General features: G+C 40.4%; 1 protein-coding gene across 1 annotated transcript; it reads right to left on the bottom strand.

Moving 5' to 3' along the window:
* NIM1K (NIM1 serine/threonine protein kinase) lies at positions 1-8,038 on the bottom strand. Its single transcript, XM_008502946.1, has 3 exons — positions 7,633-8,038; positions 2,704-2,972; positions 1-750 (listed from the first exon to the last, which is right to left on the bottom strand). The coding sequence occupies exons 1-3, from the start codon at positions 7,922-7,924 to the stop codon at positions 1-3; spliced, it is 1,311 nt and encodes a 436-aa protein (XP_008501168.1). The 5' UTR covers positions 7,925-8,038.
* Between the last annotated feature and the right edge of the window lie 14,245 nt (positions 8,039-22,283).

Here is a 22,283-nt window from a genome sequence, read left to right as displayed (position 1 = left end):
TTATAAAATAGAGCACAACTTGGATGTGTGCTTCATCCCACTGTAAGAACTGATTCCACTGCTCAAGTTCTGTTCCTTGGGGTCTGGATGGGACATTATAGGAACACATTCAAGTGCCCTTTTCTTCTGTACCCTGTGCAAAACAATTCTGTAGACTCCTGTTATGGAGCTGCGTGCATCTCTTCCTCGGTTATTTTCAATGTGCTCTTCTGTGATTCCCAAATCTCCCAGAATATTTTTCACTTCGATTTCTTCTTCTTTGAGTGAATGGATGTCTGATAAGTGCTTTGGATCCAGCTGAAATGGCTGTAAAGGTTTGGGGTACTGTATCCCTTGCATCCATTCACTTTTCATAATAAGTTTGAGAGAGTATCGTTCAGTTGGAACTGGCCGAAGGACGCCTTTTATCAGTTTCTGGCAACTTTCTGAGAGGCAGGGAGGCAAAGTATACATTCCCTCAAGAATGCACTTTTTCAGTTTGGCCACTGTATCTGCCCGAAATGGCATGATCCCCGTTGTCATGAAGTAGAGCAGGATTCCCAGTGCCCAGATGTCTACGTAAATGCCAATGTAGTTTTCATCTCGGAAGAGTTCAGGGGCAGCATAAGGAGGAGAGCCACAAAAAGTGTTCAGAGTTTCATCTCTTCTGCTTATTGTGCTGAATCCAAAGTCTCCCACCTTAACACAGGTGTTGCTGGTGTAAAAGACGTTTTCTGCTTTCAAGTCCCGGTGAATGATATTATTCTCATGCTGTAGAAGAAAAGGAAATTCTGGTTTTAGCTTATTAATAGGAAAGTTCTCAAGTGACTAGCTCTTGCCATGGATTAGTTACTTTGAAGGTAGTTACTTTGGCCAAAGTAATAAGCATTGCAATGACATCAGAAATTTAAAATGTTAAATTGATTTAACACCTTTACTGGCACAAAATCAATACAAGTTGGTGGAGAAGAGAGGAAGAAATATTGTTTGTGATTTTTTAACAATTAGCAGTCTCTTGTTAACAAATACCAACTATTTTCATTAAGAAATTTGTGATGGCATTGTGGCTAGTTCTGCAAGGCTAGATATCTTCATGTACAAAATCTATTTTTTCAGGGTTCAGACCACTTGCAGTTACTACTTTTCTGTGATGATGTAAGTAACAAAAATAATTTCTTTTTAACTGATTTAATTTTATGTACATTGTAAGCTTGTGGACTTAAGAAATGAAAGCATTTTGTTCACCACAGATACAAGTTGCAACAATTCTGTTGTGTGATTGAGTGTCCTATGAGGACATGGCTGCAGGAGAAAAGGACCACAGACTCGTGCCTTGTGCTTCTTGTTGATACAGGGCACCAAGTTCAGTGGTGTCCTCTTGTTTTAGATATCTAAAATAAATACATATGCTGTACCTTTTTTCCCTTGAAAATGGCAGTATGAGTCAAAGACTCACACGGTTTTTGTTCTGCTTAGTGGCAATATACCTGTCTCAATTAGGTAAGGATTTAGCTTCATCTTTGAAAAAAACAGGAGGAATGGATGTGTTTGAGCACTCTTTGCCCTACAGTCTGAAGTGACAAGGTGTTTCTGGAGGCATTAAGGAAACCCTTTGGCATCCTAGGGTTTTTAAACCACAGGCAGGGTTCTTCTGTCCTCGTGCAGACTGGCTGCAGTCACCTGTGATTTAAGCAGTCTGGATTTGATAGCAAAAGTAAAAAGTTTTGTAGAAGTCTGTGTGTACAAATAAGGGGGATTTGCCAGTTTGGTAGTGTGGGTTTAATGCTAAGAAATAGGTAGCAATCTTGAAACAAAGTTCCAGCAGCTGCAGAGTACCTGTCCTAGCATAAAGGTGTTGATGCTAATCCATCATTTACAGGACATATGATAATTCTGTTGAAATACATAAAAAACACATACTGTTCATATATGCCATGAGCAGCTTGTAATGCAGTTTCTAGATGTCTGAACTGGAACACCCTTGCTTTTGACTTTGCCAGAGGCAAATACGAGGCAGGAGTATATGAGCCACTGGAGGGCACCCTGAGACGGCTTCTCAAACGTGCAGAGCAGTCTTCTCATGTTTTTAAACTCGTTTGAATCAGCTGCAGTTACTCTGCAAGGTTTACTGCTGGTACTGAAGTAGTTAATTGTTCCTTTTCTGCCTTTTCAAGATGCTTTGAACTCTGTGCTAATAGCATCACCCTAAATCCAGATACTAAAGACAAGTCAAGGGGAAGTGACTTGATCAGTGTTAACTTCACAGATTGTGCCAAAGTGAGGATTGGTAATTAGCTGTCTTAAGTGCCAGTCTCCCCCACTGATTAATAAGCAAGCCTCTTCTCTAGAACACTTTCTTCTAGCAGAAGTGTGACTGATTTTACATTTTGAAATTGGTGCAGGGAAGGAATGAAGCTTTGTAGCTTATGCCTAGAGCCACTTTAAACAGACCTTTGTGTTAAAAGGGATGGTCTTGCCCACCAAGTGTTTCCAGTTAAGTCCTTTACCAAAAACTGTCAACAGAAGCAGTAACTGGAGGTGGATTTGAAAGCTCATTCAAATACCTTTAAGATAGCTGTTCCCTAGCTGTTTTGCTCTTCAGACATACGAGCCTGCAATCTTGGTAGCAGTAAATCAAGTAAACTGAAAACCAAAAGACACATCCACAAAATCTGCTAGAGTAGTGAGGGGCAACATGCCTGTGGTGGGGGAAGAGCAACTTACCATGTGCTTCACAGCAGATACAATTTGGGAGAAAATTATTTTAGACTCTGTTTCTAGCAGCTTCCCTTCTGTACTGATTTTAGTGAAGAGCTCCCCACCTCCTGCATATTCCATTACCAGGTGCAGTTTTGAGAGTGTTTCCATCACTTCATACAGTCTGATGATATTTGGATGGTGCAGTTTTTCCATGCTAGATATCTCACGAGATAGCAAACGTTGAGTCTTCTGGTCTATTTTAGTCTTGTCCAAAATCTTAATTGCAACTTTCTCTGAAAAGAAAAAATTGTTTCCATGTTATAATTGCAATAGATGGAAATGGTAATAATATTCACTTGCAGATACAGTTCATTATCCAAGTGCAATAAAATTTCACCTCTGATCAGGGTAGGTGAAGCTGCAGAGGCCTGTGAAGCCCCTAGAGACCCTTGCCCCTTTCTGTCTGCAGCAGCCTACTCATGGCTGAGGTAGCAAAGGGCTGGTAGTGTTGCAAGTGTTAATCACATTGTGGACTGCTGTAGAATGTGCCCTTGCTGCCAGGCTAATATATGCCAGGTGGCCAAAGCATCTCCTTTTGGTGTCTACTGCTGGTAAAGAAAGTCTGCATCCCCATTGTTAGCTCAGTGGGATTTGCATGAGGTAGGCAGGAACCTGGTACTAGCAGAATAATGGAGGTGTCAAATTTAGGTGCATTGTTTCAGAGCAAACAGGAAAACTTGAGGGTAACTTAGAGGCTCTGGCTATAAGATCATCATGGAGAGGTGTTTTCAAGCTGCTATGACTTGCAGAACTCTTCCCTAATTTCTTATGTCATAGCCTCACAAATTCTCAGTTACTTAAATCAGTGTTGTAGAGCTTTGCCTTTCTTGGGGTAGCTGTGCCAGAGTTTCTGGGTATGAGTCAATTCCTAGTACTGTGCAGAATACAGGAAAAGTTCATTTTTATGTCTTTATGCCACACAGATCTGTGAATCCAAACCACACAGACTTTATTCTAAGGAAGGGAAAAAACACAAGTGAAGCAGCATAGTAAGACAGCAGATCTACCTGTCCTGTGGCGTCCTGGTCATGTAAAGCTGCGTATAATTTCTGCATGTTTCTGTACCACATTTACACTGAAGACAAGGGCCATAAAACACAGCTGCATCACATCACCAGGGTAGCTTAGAGCCGTATACATAGTGACCTATTTAAATTAATCATTATTTGTTTTATATTACTGTGTTAATGGGTAGGTTGTGGCTTTTTGTCTTCACTGAGTTGAATGGAGCTGGTATTTAAAGGATTAGTCTGGTTAAAATACAGTGGCTTGTCTGATATGTTAGGATGGAAAAATTAAACTGGATCATAGCAATAGAAACAACTGTTCCTAGCAAGGTTTTTTGTCCCAAGAATATCTTAGGCAAGCATTCACAGACTTCTTAACAATTAATCACTTTTATTGAATCTTTCAGAAGAAACTTCACCTTGGTTTCTAGCACGTGGGAGTAAATTTTAAAAATAGAGGAGTGAGAAGGCTGTTGTACGTATGTTCTGGCATGAAAACATTCAGAATGTTTTTACTTAACATTATGAAGGTATTTAACTCAAGTTTAATATTTTGGCATATCTAAAGGAAGTGTTAAGAACAGATGTGTACAGCTGTGTACTGATCAAGAAAACTTCATTTTGGTATATTTACCTTTCTTAATGACAATACATGCAAACACTGATCTCCCACCTAAAGCACAGCAGATGTTCCAAGCAAATGTGATTCCTGTGGAAGGTGCTGAGCTGTCCCTCTGAGTTCTTTCCCACACTGCTGCTCTCTGACCTGTTCTGTACTTTCCAGTGAGTCTCTCAGGTGAGCTGGTGCCTGCTCCTGCCTGGTGCTGATGGTGGTGAAGGAGGAGGAACTGCAGCTATTGAATGGCAACAGCACACGACACTGAGCCTGGCAGAGCTCTGACTGCTCACTTAGGGGTGAAAGACTAAAACCTTTGTCATGTTGGTTGCATATTGATCCCCTAAACCAGGAGAGAAAAGCATCAGCTCACAGCAGGTAACAACTAAATGCTTAGATACTACAGGGATAAAAATTTTTACACTTCTAGCTATGTAATTGCATCATTACATCTTGATTTATAGAAGTTGGTGGCATTTGGGCTTTAAAAAATAATTTAGGTTTAATTCCTTTCCCATCCTTCTGCTGGAATCTACAGGAAAACAGATCAGGAGGAATAGTAAAGTTTTAAAAGGAAAAAGGGGGAAAAAAAAGTATAGGTCTGAGGGGCTTGATCCTGTTCACACACCACTATAAATAAGGAACAAGCTCCTTTAAATCTACATTACTGCAGCTGTGTATGCACAACATGCAAAGAAAACTATCTTACCTAAAGTGTAACATTCCTGACACCATTTTTTTTTTAAACTAATTTTTTCTGCTTCTCAAAAACACTTGGTTTACAAATCCTCCATTACCTTTGCATGGCTGAACAGAAGGGGCTTTTTAGCAGGCCGCTTATTTACCATAATACCATAACTGTAGCAAGATATTTTGATAAACTATGTGTAGGATATGCTGAGGTTTAAAAAGAGCTAACCAAAATCTTAATAAGAAAAGTTAGGAAGAGATTGAGAAATCATTGCAGGAAAGTATTGTATGGCAAAAGGAAACAAAATAGAAACACAGCCAAGTTAAAATTGCTTTAAAAAAACCCAAAAGCAAACTAGGTGCCTGGACATTCCTGCCTTTGCAATTGGTGTTTCACATCAGACTTTTTTTACTAGCTATAAATTTTGGACACTTTTAATTGCATCTGTTCAGCTGCGTTCTCGCACTACTGCTCTCACACTTCTGTCAGCTGAAATGTATGTAAAAACAATGTTACACAGAGCTTAAGAACCTAACAGTTCTTAGCAAGTAGCTGCAGGTCTCCAGAGAAAATATGACAAAAATCACAATAATAAAGTGGGCAACGCTCCTGAATAACCCAATGCATATCAGAGCACCAAAGATTTTCCTGTATCCTCTGAGCAACCAAGAGTGCCCTTGTGAAAGAAACAAGGTTCATCATCCAGTATGAATGATTGTGCAGTTTTTTTTCTCTCTCCCTCTAGAAAATGTTTTTCATGTATCCTGCTTTGACAGATCACAAGGCTTACAGGTTACAAAAGCTCATCTTACTAAAGAATGAAACAGATTCCTTTTTTTAATAAAGAGTGACATGTAAGGAGAAGGACCATGCTTGGAACTTAACACTATGACAATAGAAGAACTGAACAGTCTCCTAATGCATTTACCTCCCCCTATCAGAGGGGCCCAAACAGCATTAATAACAAAGCTCTTGTATTTATATAATCAACAAAGCAAAGACTGGTACTCATTAGCACATTGCAGGAATATCATTATCAACATAATGATGTGCATCTACTGGATGCACACTGGAAAAAAAAGAATCCATCCACATACTGTATTTTATGAGGACAGGAAAGCTCACAGGCAGAGATTATTAAGAAGATGGTTATCCTTCATCCTCCTATTCTCATTGCAGTTACTGTTAGTATGGATAATTACAATCCTCACCTAGTGAGCCAAAACAGCTACTAACAAACCAAAGAAAATAGTTTTCTGGTGGAAAAAAACCCTTTCCAAGAAAAAAAATAGTCTGGTTTTGGTATTTAGTTTGTCCAAGCTTACTTCAGTATTCACTGAAGCTCTATTTTTTGAGTCAGTCAGCTCTATTCAAATGCTAAAGCAACATATTTCTGAAGTTAAGTTCAACAGGTAACGGGTTCATCCAGATCAAATTTATAACTTCCTTCATTATCATGCCTCCTGTTGCCAATACAAGAGCATCATTTCCTCCACCATAAAGCACAGGACAGTTTTCTCTGGAAGAGAAAAAAAAATCAAAAACAGAAGAGGAAATACTTTGCTGTGGGCCAAGTAGAACAGAGGTGTTTTTCTGGACTAAGCAAAGCCAAAAAATCCACACCCAGTTAAAGCAACACTTAGGCATGGGCAAACTTAAATTTGTAAAAATAAATACCGTCAGTTCTGCACTTTGATGCCCAGTGCTGTAACTGCTGCATGCAAAGGACAGCTTTCACACTTCCTCAGTCTGGGATAAATAACATGGTTAGAGAAAAATAACAGCAGATGATACAGCATGAGGGCTTTAGGGCATATCTCCCCTCACCTGCAGATGATGGATGGAAGGAGAGTCCATCAAACTGGAAAGACTGTGAGGAAAAAAACAAGATAGTAGTGTACAAAATTGCAGGGAAAGCTAGTCATCCCTGAGGGAAAACAAGAGCAGTTTCTATTATTGCCAGGCAGTGAGAGGGAGAAGAAATAGGAGAGTTGGAGACAAGTTCCTGTACCTGCTCAGCTCACACCTATAGCCCTGCTCCACCTTTTTATATTAATGAGCCATGAAATGCAAATGAATCAGTAAGGCAGGCTTTAAATTTCTCACCAAAATTACTGTGACCAAAAGCTTCATCCATCCTGGTAAAGTTTGCAATGAAACAGGAAGTCCTGCTAACTCTGTAGGCAGGCATCTGCCTAGCCAGGCTGCCCTGAGGGTTTGCCCTGCAGTCCCTGAGCTGGAGCAGGGAAGAGGACAGATGGACAGGATGAGTTGCTGAAGGGGAGGCACAATACCAGGCTTTCAAAGTGTAGAGCGTTTGAGCCATGTGTTAACTCTATGAAGGGCAGATTTTCTTCTAATAGCTGCCAGCCAGAGAAAATGTGTTTTGTTTCTTTTAAGCCTAATCCAAACCCAGCCATTTACCTGTGAGGTTACCTATAGATTCACTCAACAACAAAAAGAAGACACATCCAAGCCATATATGTATTTAAGGCAGCATCTTTTTCCCAAAGAGTTCCATCTGTACACATGCAGAATTAGGTGCTCAACACACAGTTGGCCCACACAGCCATGCCTACCTTTGGTTAGGGAATGAATTCCAAGCTTCACTTGCGAGAAATTCCCACTTCCTATTTCTCCTCTGACTCGATAGAAGCCAATTCTCTTTCCCAGGGTTAATTCTTTCACCACCTTTTCATTATGGGACATATCCTGCATTAATTTCTCTAATGGGGTCAGCCTGGGCTGGCTGCCCTCTTCATCTCCTCCATAGCACTCCGGGTGCCCACCATCTTCCCCGCTGTCCTCATGATGCCACCTGGCATAGCGGTGTTTTCCAAGACCTCCTCCATTCACATATCCTGTTGTCATAGTCTATAGGGTAATCACTTCCCCATTGAACAAGATGTCCCAAGAAGGAGTTTAAATGCAGTAATTCTGTTTGACTATGCACATAATGGACACTGTGACAAACTTAACAAAAAAGCAGCTTTCCAGAAGTCCAAAGATTAGTTTGAAAATTCACTCAAAAACAAATCTGGCATAGCTACATATTGCAGTTCTGTTCAGAATCGAACGTAAAACTGGAAGCCATTTACACCCATCACTCACTAGCAAATTTACTGTGTCAGGATCTTTGCCTACAAGGTAAAAGAGGCTTTGCAATTAAAATTGCAAAATTTGTGCAAGAAAGCGGCAAGTTTTTCACAGTCTGTGCAGTACATTTGACATATGCAAAACATTTAACATCAATTTTCAGGCTTTAGGTTGTTGCTTTGAAAATTAACTTGACAGATAAAAGTAAAAAAAAAATAATAGCTGATTAACTACTCTGATTAAATCCAGATGCTTCCAGTTCATTTTGAATAGCTGACCTTAGAAGCGTAGTTCTCCTTCATGCTCATACCAGTCCAAGAGGTGAACACTGGATGTGCCTTTGGTTCATTCTTCAGCCCATGAGCTTGTCACTGTGCCTTGGAAATTTCACTGTGCCTTGAAGTTTTGCTGCAAAAGTTTGTTCCTCCTCTGCTTCCTCCTCATGGCAGGTTTTTACAAAACAGCTGATCCTGGAAGGTGACAGGAGAAGCATAATCTGTGCACCAGGCAAAAGAAACACTGCACCTCAGTGTCCCTGCAGTCACATGGGAGGACAATACAGGATTAAGTAACTGCAATGTCACGTTAACCCTCCTTTATTTAGATGAGCTTTCTTTAGCGCCTTGAGCCGTCTCAAAATTTTGCCAGATGCATGGTGTTCCTAAGCAGGCAGATGAAGAAAGTCATTAAAACCCTTACGTAACAGCCATACACTTCACTAAATGACACCACAGCACAGCACATGCCATTTCACCAATTTAACTCTGTTTCTTTGGCAGCACGGGCGAAGAAGTCCTCAATACAAAATCACTTACCTTTACAGCAGTTCACCATTTTTTAATTCTCAACCTTTCTGCTTCAACCTTGAAAAACAGGAGTGGATCAGGAACTGCTAATCATGCAGCCACATGCCTGAGGGCAGTGAGCAGGGCAGGAAAGCTCCGAGATAGCGCAGGCGGTGGCAATGTGCTCCTCCCCTCCTCTCAGCCTCCAGCACCATCCGACTGAGGAACACCGGAGATACCTCGCTGCCGTCATCCACAGATTGACCATACTGAGAAGGAGAGAATTAGAGCAGTAACTCAATGACTGGAGCTTAGGGAAGGTAGACAGTTACCTAAGATGCCACTCTAGAAGGGGACATGTGACACTGCGAGGTGGAGCTACCCTCGAAACCCAAATCTGAGTGACAAGAGGAGCAGAGGGCAAAGGCACCACAGAAGGGCAAAGAAAAAGCAGCTGGCGACTTGAAGCGGAGTCGGAGCAATCAGCTGCTTCTACAGAGTGGCCAAGGCAGCAGACCCAGCCTCTAGGAAGCTGCTTCTTGCCCTGAGATGCGTGAGTGTTTTTGCAAACCTCTCAGTGCGGCAGCTACATCACCAACACCTCTGCCCAGGGAAAAGCAGGGAGCCTGGTTTCTTCTCGCCCTCAGGGTGCAGGAGGATCTGTCACTTCTGCCTGTCACTTCTCTGAGCCAGGGATGATGCTTACTGTGTATGCTGCAAACTTACAGCTGACTGTTTGGAACAGAAAAAGGGAGAATGTATTTGTTCCACGATGCCTTTGAACCCTTGCTACTCCTTTTGTTCCACTCCTGTTTGAAGAAAAGGGCTGTTTGCATACAGAAAAAAGTATAAAATAATAATAATAAATCAGCATGTGTTATTCCCTGGATATAAACAGAGTTTAAAACTTGACAAATACTGTATGTATGCAAGAACTATTGGCCGAATTCTGAAACTGTTAGTGGGGGACAATCTGAGAGGCAACTGAGCAGGAGATTGCAGAGTTTACAATTAGTTCATAGCCTGAAGGGGAGACTAATGGTCGGCCATGCTCTAAAAAAGAGCATGTTGAACCTCAGGAGAAGTTCAGCAGGGGCAAATTCATCACTATTCTCTCATCAAAGCAGCCTCACTTGGCACCCAGTGTTTCCTCTATTATTCCATGCCAAGGAAGAAAAATCTATGTGGAAGGACAACCCCTCCCAAGAAACCAAAATCCCACCTAAACCCAAACATTACATTCTATTCTCTATTTCCTCTCTTTCTCCACCTGGGGAAAAGACAATTTCTTGCGGAACTGCCCATGCTTGTTTTCTGTTTTAACTCATTTTCCATCATAATTTTAACAGTATTTTAGGTAACAAAAACACTTTTTATATGAAAGTCAGCTGTGTTTCACAGTTTTAACAGTTGACATCACTCTGGCAGAGCAGAGCCACTCATCTGCTTACATTGGGGAAGTCATGCAGATATTGAAGACCACAAACTCTGTTCCCTTTCTCCAGTTTGAGCTTGAGAAAAACATCAGCAGCTCCAGCTGTCCATATGAAAAGGTCTGGAGAATTCTGTGAGCAATGTCAGAGGTGCCAAGTACAAGTTACAAGCTATTTTTAATTAAGTATCCATGTATGGGCCACGACATCCTCATCACCTTATCAAAAAACAACTGTAGCTTATGGCTATAGACTGAGCACTCCAGAGTGGCAAGTAAGGACAATTCTGCTCTTGCAGAAGGAGAAACACAGAACTACTAACCGTGGTGGTGGGAAAAAACCACAAAACCCCCCAAAAAACGAAAAACAAAAAGCCACCACAAAAATCCCCCAGGATTCTCCAGATAGCTGAGACTCACAAATAACCAGCCTCATTATCATTAGAAGTCACCCAGTGAAAAACTATCTTCTGCAAAAATAATCAGGGCCTTTGAAGTTATCTGGCTGTACAGGAAGAGCTGACTGAGTAATAAGAATTTTGTCCAAACAGATCTATACAAGCCCCTCCTGAATATATGTGGCAAAGGCAGAGAAAGCAGCTAGCCCAGTCTTTGTGATTATTCAGTATCACAGAGACAAATGCACAACAGAAGAATGCCAGAACCTTGCAGGACAGGGGTGCCAAGAGAAAGACAAAACAGAAGGTACAGAATTTGCCCCTGCTGTACTTCTCCTGGGGTTCAGCATGATCTTTAGAGCACAGCTGACCATCAGTCTCCCCTTCAGGCTTTGTACTAATTGTCAACTCTGCAATCTCCTGGTGCTTGGCCAGCTGCCTAGGTTTCCTCTGTCTTTTAAGATGAGCTATTTCAGTATTCTTGCTGTTAGCAGAATATATACCACCTATTTATGGCCTACATTCCTTCCTGTATTCTGAACCAGTAAAATCTACCCTGATACCATACAAAAGGGCACTGACTGTAGAAGAAAATAATTCTCAGTGAGAAAGGAGAAACAAGGAAATGAGAAGACATCCAACTACAGTGAAGGACGATGGCTTGATTTTTTTGATCTCTAGTCTGCCTATCTGGTGACCTGCAAAGTCTCAGAAGAATTTATCTGCCCAAATCATTACTTTGAAAATGAAAATAAACAAGCAAAACAGAAAACACTATGAAAAGCAATGCAAGACAGAGTGAATAGATATGCTAATCCTTTAAGATCTGTGCCAACCCAGCTCTGTGCTTTATTTAAGCTTGTTTTTTAAATATTTCCAAGTACTGACATTCCGGATTTATTCTAAGAAGTGGTAAGTACATCCAGGATTCAGCTCCAGGCTCAGTTTAAGCCCCTCAAGCACAGCTCTAAGGAAATTTAGAATGAAAGGAAGACAGACCGAAACAAAATAGAGATCCCAGGAAGTACCAACTTTGGTTCCTAAAATCCCATCTTGGCAAGTATTTAGAAGTGACCTGATTTTACGAATTTTTGACTGGAGCACACAGAAGCACAGACACAGCTAGACCAGTGCTCCCAGAACTGTGTTTTGCTAACTGGTCTCTTTTATTAAGCTTGTCTTTTGGAGAGGCAAAAAAACATTCAGCTATGTGTGCTTCAATTGCTGCAGCTCCTGTTCCAGTGAATGTGAAAGAAGTCACAGTGGATGCTCTCCAACTGCTTTAGTTGTCCGAGTAACAGGGTTTTTATGAGGATGCCACTGGACATTGTAACATATTCCCTAGAGTTCCCTTCTCAACCTCTCTGCCATCTAGTCTGAGGAGAGCAGGATTTTGGAGGTATTTCCCTAGGGCAGGGGATTAGCTCAATTTGTTTGACTTCTTTTGAAGAATAGCTGGTCTCCTGCTTAGTACATTATACTCACCTTGAGCCAACTACAGATCCAAACAGAATTTAAAGTAGCAGGGATTTTTATATTTTTTTAAGTAATCTCTATTAAAAATATTGACCCTTTTTTGAAAATACCAATGACCCAAGATATTCTTATGTTTAGGAGACCTGTCTTTTATAAAGATGAGCACCCTGCAATACAGCCCACAAGAATTTTGCCACAGACCAAACACAGCACAAAAGGTCTCCTGTGCATTCACACACCATGTTCACTGACACAAGGAAAGCAACAGGTCCACTTTTGTTCTTTTGCTCAAGTAATACTGGTTCAGAGCATGGCTGTTGTGGCCAAAGGAAACCAATGTTTGTTCAAGGTTAGCCTTGAACACATTTTTGGATTAGACTAAGATGAAATCTCCATATGTTACTTCTGTGAGTGCAAGAAAACAGTAACTGCATAAAATATGCACATGTGAGTTGTTTAAAAAAGAAAAGATTTAAACCACACAACATAGCACAGTTACAGGCTGAATGGAGACCTGTATATTTCAGCTCAGCTAGGAGAAAATATGACCAGTGCATTGACTGTGGGGAGCCTCCAGAAACAACTTGCTCTCTCTGCCCAGACCCCCACATGCCACCTGTTTCAGTACATCCCATAATTACTCATGTTAGTTAGCATAGCATTCAGGTTGCCATTTATTGATTTTCTGATAAACAAACATGACTAGCATCATTCTCACCCTATAAATTTCCCTGCCTAAGACACAACATTGCTTTTCTGCATACAGAATACAAACATATGCAGCAGCCCTGGTCAAGGCACCATAAACTAAGACTTTTATAACCATGCAAGTACAACCATAGGAGTGTTGTTCCAGATGGAAATAAGAGTGTTTAGGACAGTGAAATGGGTGACAATGGACTACACATAATCTTTATTTACTTTTTCAGTTAAATGGAAGCCTATAAGATATGTGCCCCAATATTGTAAGAGAATGGCCGTAACATTCACGGTAGTGAGCTACAGCACTCACTCCTGCCATCAACTCATTCAGCACATATTAAGCTGTGAGAAGGCAACATGTAAGTGACTACATATAGCCACACTGTAGTAGCAAATCTTCTGCTGGTCTGACACAGCACCTGGAGGGCAGTCACCTTCACCTCTTCCTTCACTCTCCCAGTGCTGCAACACAACAATGTGCAGACACAGGACAACTCCAGTGGCTTGTGATGAGCTGTGTCAGCACATCACCTTGAGTCAAGTCAAAGCACTCTGCTGTCCTCTAATGCACATCATAGACAGACCACAGAGGTAAGGCTACTTTCAAGATGACAAAGGAAAAGAAAAAGCTAACCACAAAATAATGTTAAAGCTCATGGACTCTACTATTCTTTCTGCTGGTGAAGCAGAACACAAAGACCTTCAATAGCTTCCATGCAAAAACTGACTTGATAGCCAAAGAACCAAGAGGGGAAGCAGAGGGAGGTAACAATTGGTTGTATTGTACTGACTCCTTCACCACAACAAAATGCCTGTCCTACATGCTGATGCCAAATCAAAAAAAAAAAAAAAAAAAAAAAAAGCCAATAAAACCAAAACCCTGGAACACACTAGCCCGTATTTTATTCTGCAATTGTGACTAAGAGGAAAAGACAACAGACTTTGCAACCTACTTAGAAGTTTAATAAGCCTGAGCCCTGCCTAGCAGAGCAGAATACAGGTTGATTCTTGATCAGATTCTGACCCCCAACCTGGCATCCTCATCAGAAAGACTGAAACTCTCATACTTTGGGTTGATCCTACATTCATTCTGTGACAGACCCTTGAAGACAAACACAGATATTTCCCTAATGGAACCTGAGCTCTCATTCAAGGATCTTTCCTGACCAGTCCGCTCCTAGAGCTGCTGATTGGAGACTGAATCACAGAATCATAGAATGCCAGGTTGGAAGGCATCACATGGACCGTCTGGTCCAACCTTTCTAGGTAGGAACACAGTTTAGATGGGGTGACCACCACTTCCAGGAGACTCGTGGGACCATGCAGAGAGCACCATGGAGCACCATATGGGTCACCATAGCAGAAGTTTACAGATCCAAGCAAGCTCCCATGTTTATTTAGTTCAATTTCCTTCTTGACCAGAGCAGAGAGAAGAAACAGATTAAAACCCCATGTGCATGCCCTGATCTGTGATCCATCCACCTGTAACACACCTCACTGTGACCTCTGCTAGCCTGACATTGGCTGTGTCCAAGGAATGCGACAACCAGGCCAGGAGAGACACTAGGGAGGTGATTCATTAGGCTTGCCCAGCATAATCACAGGCTGCACAGAGCCCTCAGCAGTCTGAGCTCAGATGATGCCAACACAGGTTGGGCACAGCGTAGCTGGTGGAGTCTAACATCAAATCCACAGTCTGCAGACTGTGTGGTGTATATGGAAAAGAAAATAAATAAACAATAACCAACATAACACAAACCATACTAAGCTAATACATTAAGACTTGTGAAGTAGAAACGAAACTGTGTATGTGCAGAGAAATCCCTTTCATCCTTTTGCAGCATAGCATGCCAAAGACAGGGAAAAAAAATCAGTTAGTCTTTGCATTGAGCAGAAACTTGCATTAAAAACAGAGACGGAAAAAAAAAAAAAAAAAAAAGAATTTATTAGTAGAGCCTATTGAACCTATTGATTTCCCAGGCCTTTGAAATACATGAGAGGGATTAATTTGAAATCTGAAATAAAATGTACCCTTTCAAAACTTGAACCTGGCCAGTCTCTTTTATTCCCTTGCCCAATGTATAATGCAAATCAGTCAATTTGTCACAGAATTGTTCTTCCAAAGTAAAACCCACTTCTATAAACATGTATTCTGAGGCAACAGAGATGCAATAGTAGTTATTAGTCTCTTAAAAAACAAGACAAAATTTACATCTATTAAATTACTTCACTAAAAATTATTATGTTTTCATTAAAAACAAAAAATAAATTATCAAGAAAAGCAAGCTATTGCACAAGAGGTAAGAAGCAAGCAATATTTTGAGTTCCACTAAAATCACTGAGGAAATTAGTCTCATTTTAAGAAAATTAATATTTATTTAGGCAGATATGCATTGTTTAGCATATGGTCTGCTATAAATCACCCTGCTGATATTTGCAGGAAAGAAAAACCTCGAATGCATTCCCAGACAAAGGAAACTGTTCTGGTTGATATTGCTTACCACAGTTTTCTTTCAGTATTCCCCCCTTACTTACTAGACATTCTCTAGAAAATACAACCCTGTTTGCCTCTTAAAAAGATAACCAGATTGAGTTATATCAATACATAGGTGCTTCTCAAAAGCACTGACTAGTAAAAGGTTAAGTATTCATAAAGTAAATCTTAACTGGATCTGGGAAGAGAAACAGTTTCTATTCTTTTCCAGGGAGCTATTTTGAAAAATATAAATCTTGCTCTGCATTTTGAAAGGTACTTTGTGTTACATGGCATTTCCAGTTTTTCAGAGTAATGTCAGAGACACTTGAGATTTATCCTGAATCAGCATTCACAAACCACTGCACTACCGTAACCGTACTACTGAGCCTGACTAAAAGTAGGCATAGATGGGGACCTAAAATACCCATATAAAAGTGGCAGAAGCCAGGGAGAAACAGCAATGCTGTGAAGACCAACTGCTTGTTTTTACTAATGCTGAAGAACTGTCCCCTGAAAGTGGCACTGCAAATACTCTGTCCTTGACAATTTAAAATATCCCAAAATGACTGCACAAACAGTCTGCCATGCAGGGGAATAAGCACAAACTCTAAAATTTCTGATGCTTCAGCTAACCTCTGGAGACTTCTTAATGCATAGTAAGACTACTAGATTTGACAAGAAGCTTAGCAGGAAGTAATCTGATTTTATTTGACATCTTACAGGTCATAAATTATTAATCTCTGCCTGTCAAGGAAACTTTGCCCATTAGTGACTCCCCTTCCACTGGGGTGAAATAAGAAGTGAAATTAGGATGGGTATTTGTGAAACTGGGATCTAGAGGAACACTGTAATGACAGCAACCAATATTCAAGACAGTCCACTGAAAATTGAACTGCTCCCTCAGCTTCAGCTGCTGTGGTGCACACTAAGAATCTTAAGAGAGGGATACAATCCAAACAAGTGGAGCACAATTCTAGATTTTTACTCTTCTTTCACAACTTTGGTTTTAGTATTGCATCTAAATCCTTTGACATGCATCTGATTAAAGGAAGTCTTTTTTTTTCTCTTTCCTTCTTTTCTTTTCTTTTCTTTTCTTTTCTTTTCTTTTCTTTTCTTTTCTTTTCTTTTCTTTTCTTTTCTTTTCTTTTCTTTTCTCTTCTCTTCTCTTCTTTTCTTTTCTTTCTTTTCTTTTTCTTTTTTTCTTTTCTTTCTTTGTCTGCTTTCGGAGGCCTGAAAAGTTCGTAATACTGTCTCAAACCAAATATGGAAATACAGCAGTGTGTGTTATAGTGCCTGTATCCCAACATATTGAGGCAACTGCCTTGTCCTGCTGCAAGGACCAGAAGGGAAGCTGGTGTTTGAGGGCAGACACAGACCAGTACCAGCTTGAAATGTGGAGAATAGGGACACCTCAGAAGTCTGAGCAATATACAGCTTGCTTCTAATCCACTGAAATTGGGGTCATGCTAAAAAGTTGCTACATCCTGAATCTCTAAAACCATCCTGCTTTTCATACCATTTGAACAGCAAAAGCTTTCCTGACTTGAATGAACAATATTGTTCATAAACTTGGCTAGTGTTTAATTTAACTAGCTAATCTCATTGATATTTGTTGAGTATCTGTCCTGGAACACTTTCTTCTTCTTCCTGTTCTTATTCCTCTTCCTCTTCATCTTAATTACAAGTAATAGCTATTAGTAGTAGTATTAATTTTATTACTTATTAATTTTGCTGTCAAACAAAAAACTTTCATAGAATCTGCATTCCATTAGAAAGAACAGTGCAAGTCTGAGTATCCAGCAGCATTAGGAAAACAGCCAGTGTTTTTTTCTACTTAATTTTCCTCCAAAAGGAAACCATCTCTGACCCAACACTTCTCTGAAAGAAGCTATATGCTTGTTGTGTGCTATTGATGAATTTTCTCTACTTCTAGATTTCCTTGATACCAGTATGTTTTTCCTGTGAACAGTGTAAGAGCCAATGTCCCAAGACAGATTTTGGGGTTTTTTTTAATATTCTGTGTTGCCTCATGAGTCACTCAGCATTCACTTGACTGGATTGAGTGTCTCCCTGGGAACTGTATGAACCCCTGTTGAGTCTCTTTAATAGTGTAAATCTCTGCAGGATCACTCTCACATGCAGTTTTGGCCCAAGTGCTCCTCTGGGAATCATACATATTTTGGCCAGTTTGCCCCCCCCCCCCCCCCCCCCCCCCCCCCCGGGAAATCTCTATAGAGTCACTTTCTTTCTCTTTGCATGTTTTTTTGGCCAGGCTGTATCTCTAATAACCTAGGTATTATGCACATGCTTTGCAGACAGTAATTTATCGCTGGCAATCCAAAGAACCTGTATACTGTTGCTTTAATAAATCACATTATTAATTGATTTGTTGATGAGAAACCCCACTGAGCATGACTGAATTCCATTCTCTGGCCACGACAGTTCCTGTGAAACATGACTGGACAGGTAGTGTGGTGTTAGAAGTGCATCTGGACCCTCATTTCGTAGCCTGCTAAAGGTAAAAAGGCTATCACTCAAAATCTAAGAAAAGCCACCTTCAGCCCCTCTAATATCTGAGGGTCAGCTGGATTTTAAGGGGCTTTATTTTCTGCCATATACTGTGCAACAGTATCTCTACCCCAGACAGCACTGCCTCATCCCTTGGATGTGGGCAGGAGCACAGCCTCAGGTAGGAGGCAGCTGTCCACTCTCTGCATGGCTTATGCTGCTGGACTGAGAGCATTTAGGCTTCTAGGTATGTCTTCCAGCTTTCATTTTTCTGCCAAACACATCCTCAGGAGGTCATCAAATCCTGGGTCACCAGAGACCAGGAGCTGCAAAGAGGATGATATTATCTGCATCTGGGAAAAAGGCCAAACGCAGCTCTTGCTGATGCTCCAGCACTTGGGTTCTGAAGCAAAACCTGCATCTTTTTTTTCAACATAGCAAGATATCAGATGTTTCAAGTGGCATCAAACAGGCAAAGGGGGTCTGGGACAGAAAAAAAGTATGAGTGAATAAAAAAAAAATCAAAGCATGGAAGAATAAGCAAGAAGGCTTTAAAATAAAGTACTTATAAAATAACTCATTTACTGATGCAAGAAGTTGTCAATGTTAATTACAGCTGAACGGCTGTCAAGAGAAATCTTCAGCAAATGGAGATGACTACACTTTCAATTAAGATAAAAATAATTCACTGATACGCTGCAGAAGAGCTGACACTTTGCATTAGCACTACTTCTGAAATGCTTTATGTTTTTAAAAAGTCTGATCCTGATAGAATCTGAGCATGTTTTAAGATGTAGTGAATGTCCCCAGCCTCAGGGGAGCCCTCCCCATGCACTCCCAGCCTCCAGATGACACCTGCAGAAACACAGTTACAGTGATAATTACAAGTCCTTAAAGATGAGGGTGCAGCTGCCTCTCACCTTGCTGCAGCACCCCAGATGAAGGAGGCCTGCTCAGAATTTGATCCCATCCAAGCAGAAGAATGCAATGCGTGCTGCCACAAAGGTCTGCAAAGCTTGTGTGTAGTGTGGTGGACTGTATGATGCACCCACATGTAAACAATCCATGGACTATGAGAGGAGGGGAGATGTAGGTAAATAGCCCACAGCTTTTCCAGGCAGCTCCTAACTAGAGCTGGAAGCATGACACTGACTGGATGACCATTCCAGGAAAAAAAAAATCCATGTGCCACTGTGGCATGCTCTTTGGCAGCTTAAACAGCCCTGTGCACTGCTCAGAGGAAGTTCTAACACTCCAGAAATAAACTGCATGTCTCAGCCTCAGCTGTGCTTTCCATGAGGGAACAGAGCTGTGCAGTAGAGGCCTGAACAAGAAGCAAGCATGGCAGATGCCACTTGGAACCTTTAGCTTCTTGTCTGGACACCTGCATGCATCATTAGCACCTGTGGTCTTTCACTTTATTGTCTTGACAGTGATGGTCTTTATGAAGCTAACACCAATGAGAAGCTACTAAAACAGAAAATAGGAAACAGCAGCTGACATTTTGTTCACAAATCAAAATTTATACCTTCCAGGCCATTAGAATCTTTAAATACTATTTTCACTTTTGTTCCCAAAAGCACTCTCAAGCAAAACACCTTAGAAATTCATGTCAGAGCTATAGGCAAAGAATTAAAATAATGGTTTGAGGAGCATTTTCTCCTCCCACTTTATTCTTAGAAAGAAAAAAATAGGTATTGTAGATCTAGAGAATTTAAGAAAAAAAATGTGCAGAATCTCATTGCTTCCCACTCATTGCTTCTTTCTTCTACTTAAGATGGGGTAGAGACAATCATTTCCAGGAGTGCATCTCATAGTTCCAAATGTTAAATATCAATTATTTATATACATAAACATAAGTATGTAAAGAATACCAACATTCTGAAAAGATAAAGAAGTACCTAAATCATCAATAAATACTGTATTCCAAGAGAAGCATCACTTGAACTGGATGATAAACAGCTGTCTAAATAATAGATACTTCCAAATACATTACAATGAAGCAAACCCGTAATTATAAATTGAGGCCTCTGGGCTATGACATTTCACAGCCTCCTAGCATTCAAAAAAGAAACAATGCGGACACAGAAGCAATGACCTTACATTTTTTAACTTATAAAATAGTAGACTGATGAAACTATAGATCTAAATCCTGTCCTGGACTTGAATACTGGTGTTGGGAGAGCCAACATGTACCTGGATGCTGTATGTGGTGGCCCGTGGCCTCACGGAGCCCAGCAGCCACCAGGGTGATGAGTGTAAGGAGGCATCCAGAAGCTGACCCTCACCTGAGCTCATTCCAGGCACTGCTTCCAGCGTAGGGGTGTAGCTATAAAATAAAGAGGTGATAAAATATAAGATAAGATATAATATAAGATAAAATATAAGAGGTGATTCCACCATAAAGTACAGGAGTGCTGGAAGTTAAATTATTTTTGTAAGAAAAAACTTACAGTTTTGTCATGAGGAAGGTCTAAACAATAAAGATAAGAAAGATCAGCAGCAAGAGCAAGTTACAGGTGAAAATCTTACACCAGTGGCTGATAGCAGAAGGATTTTTGCACTCTACAAATCTAAACCAAATACTTTATCAAGAATGTTTTCTTATGCTTAAGGTCAACAAAATAAAAATAACTTGCATTTAATAATGAATTAATTGTTAGTGAACTAATAAAATTAACATGGGATGAAATCAGTGACATCTGTATGTGTTGTGGGTGAAGCAAACACAGGGTGAGCAAACACAGTGGATAGAGATGCCTGCAGAAACAGCCTTGGGGAGAGAACAAGGCCACCAGCACACCATGCGGCATGATGCCCCCAGAAGGTGGCAGAGTGGTTACAGAGAGAGGATTTTCAGGGTTTGTCACCATGTAAAATGTTCCCTAATGTTCATTCTTGATCTTCTTAATTGTTTCACAGCATTTGGAAAAGCATGACTTCTCTATTAAATTCTAATGAAAATGCAACACTGGGACTTAAAAACTACTCATTTTACATGTTACATTTATTGATGCTGATAAGTGATCAGCTCTTCTTCAGTGATATTATGCCATGCTTGGCCAGAGAAGTGGAACTTTATTTAAGAGCAGAGCCCCAGGCTCACGAAAGCTTTCACAAACACTGAACTTAATGGATACATCAGAGAACTACATGAAAAACGATGGAGTAATAACACAGTAATTGCAAATAATAAGAGGGATTGATACCTGAGGATCTATTCAAACGGGGGTAGTCCTCCTGCATTGTTTCATGGCCAAAGCACACTCCAATTGCCTTGCTGGGAATACTCATGCTTCCTATCTTCCTCCTACATTATGTGCTTTCTCATTTTGCAACAACAGCAGTATGAGTCATTGTAATATCAGCAACCACTGTTACACAGTGTAATAACCAGATTAACTTAATCAGGGACTAAAGAATCCTTAAACTTTTGATACTGTCTTGAAAATATGTGACATAATTTAGGGTGGGAACAATGAGTTATTATGAACACTTCAAAATTATTAGGTTTGTAACACTCAGCCAAGTCATTCACTGCTACTACAACAGACTGCTCCAAGGTTCCACTGCTCCACTGTGTTTCTCCTAGGAAAATGAAGGGGCAAGGGTTTGACTCCAGGCACTATTTTAGGAGAAGGGAATGGAGAGCATTTGAACCAGCTGCTATCTAGTATTTCAGTATCGATTATATAATTTGGAAATGGGGTTAAACTGCACGGATTAACACCGCTGTACAGCTGCGTGGATTTATGGTTGCCCTGACAACCAGCAGAAAGTGTATCACACTAATCCTCTGTGAGCAGATCTGTCTCCATGCAGCATTAATAAAATTTATCACTAGCACAGACAGTTTTAGTGATTTGATTGGAGGTATCTAGATTGGTATAATCTCTAAGTCTCTCTGCATCTTAAAATACCAGTTCACAACCAGATGGAAAGCCCATCTTATGAATGAATGCTGGAAGCAATAGAACACCTTTGGGTAATACCTGAAACGTATTATTTTTTAGAAAATATTAGGGTTTTTCAATTAACCACTTAGAGTACTGGGCGTGCCAATATATATATATTTTATAAATATAATAAAGAGAATATTACTCTATGCTTTGCCCATTAGGCAGAGTGCTGTCGTATTTCAAGCAAGAGACACAATGATTTGTATTTTGGAATCATCTTTCTCAATAAGATGAGGAAGTCTTCCTTGCTATAAGGAGAAAAGTCTTTGATTTCATGCTTCAGGAAAGAAAGTCAAGAATGTGGACAGAGTTTTCAGTTCCACTACTGCCTGCATGCAGAATTATTTCCTCTGTGCAACTATAATAAAGCACAAAAAAACCCCAGGAAAATAAAAGCC

The sequence above is a fragment of the Calypte anna genome, chromosome Z (genome assembly GCF_003957555.1).
Source record: "Calypte anna isolate BGI_N300 chromosome Z, bCalAnn1_v1.p, whole genome shotgun sequence".
Taxonomy (NCBI): domain Eukaryota; kingdom Metazoa; phylum Chordata; class Aves; order Apodiformes; family Trochilidae; genus Calypte; species Calypte anna.
The sequence above is the reverse complement of the archived record's forward strand: the minus strand, read 5'-3'. Positions and strand labels throughout refer to the sequence as shown.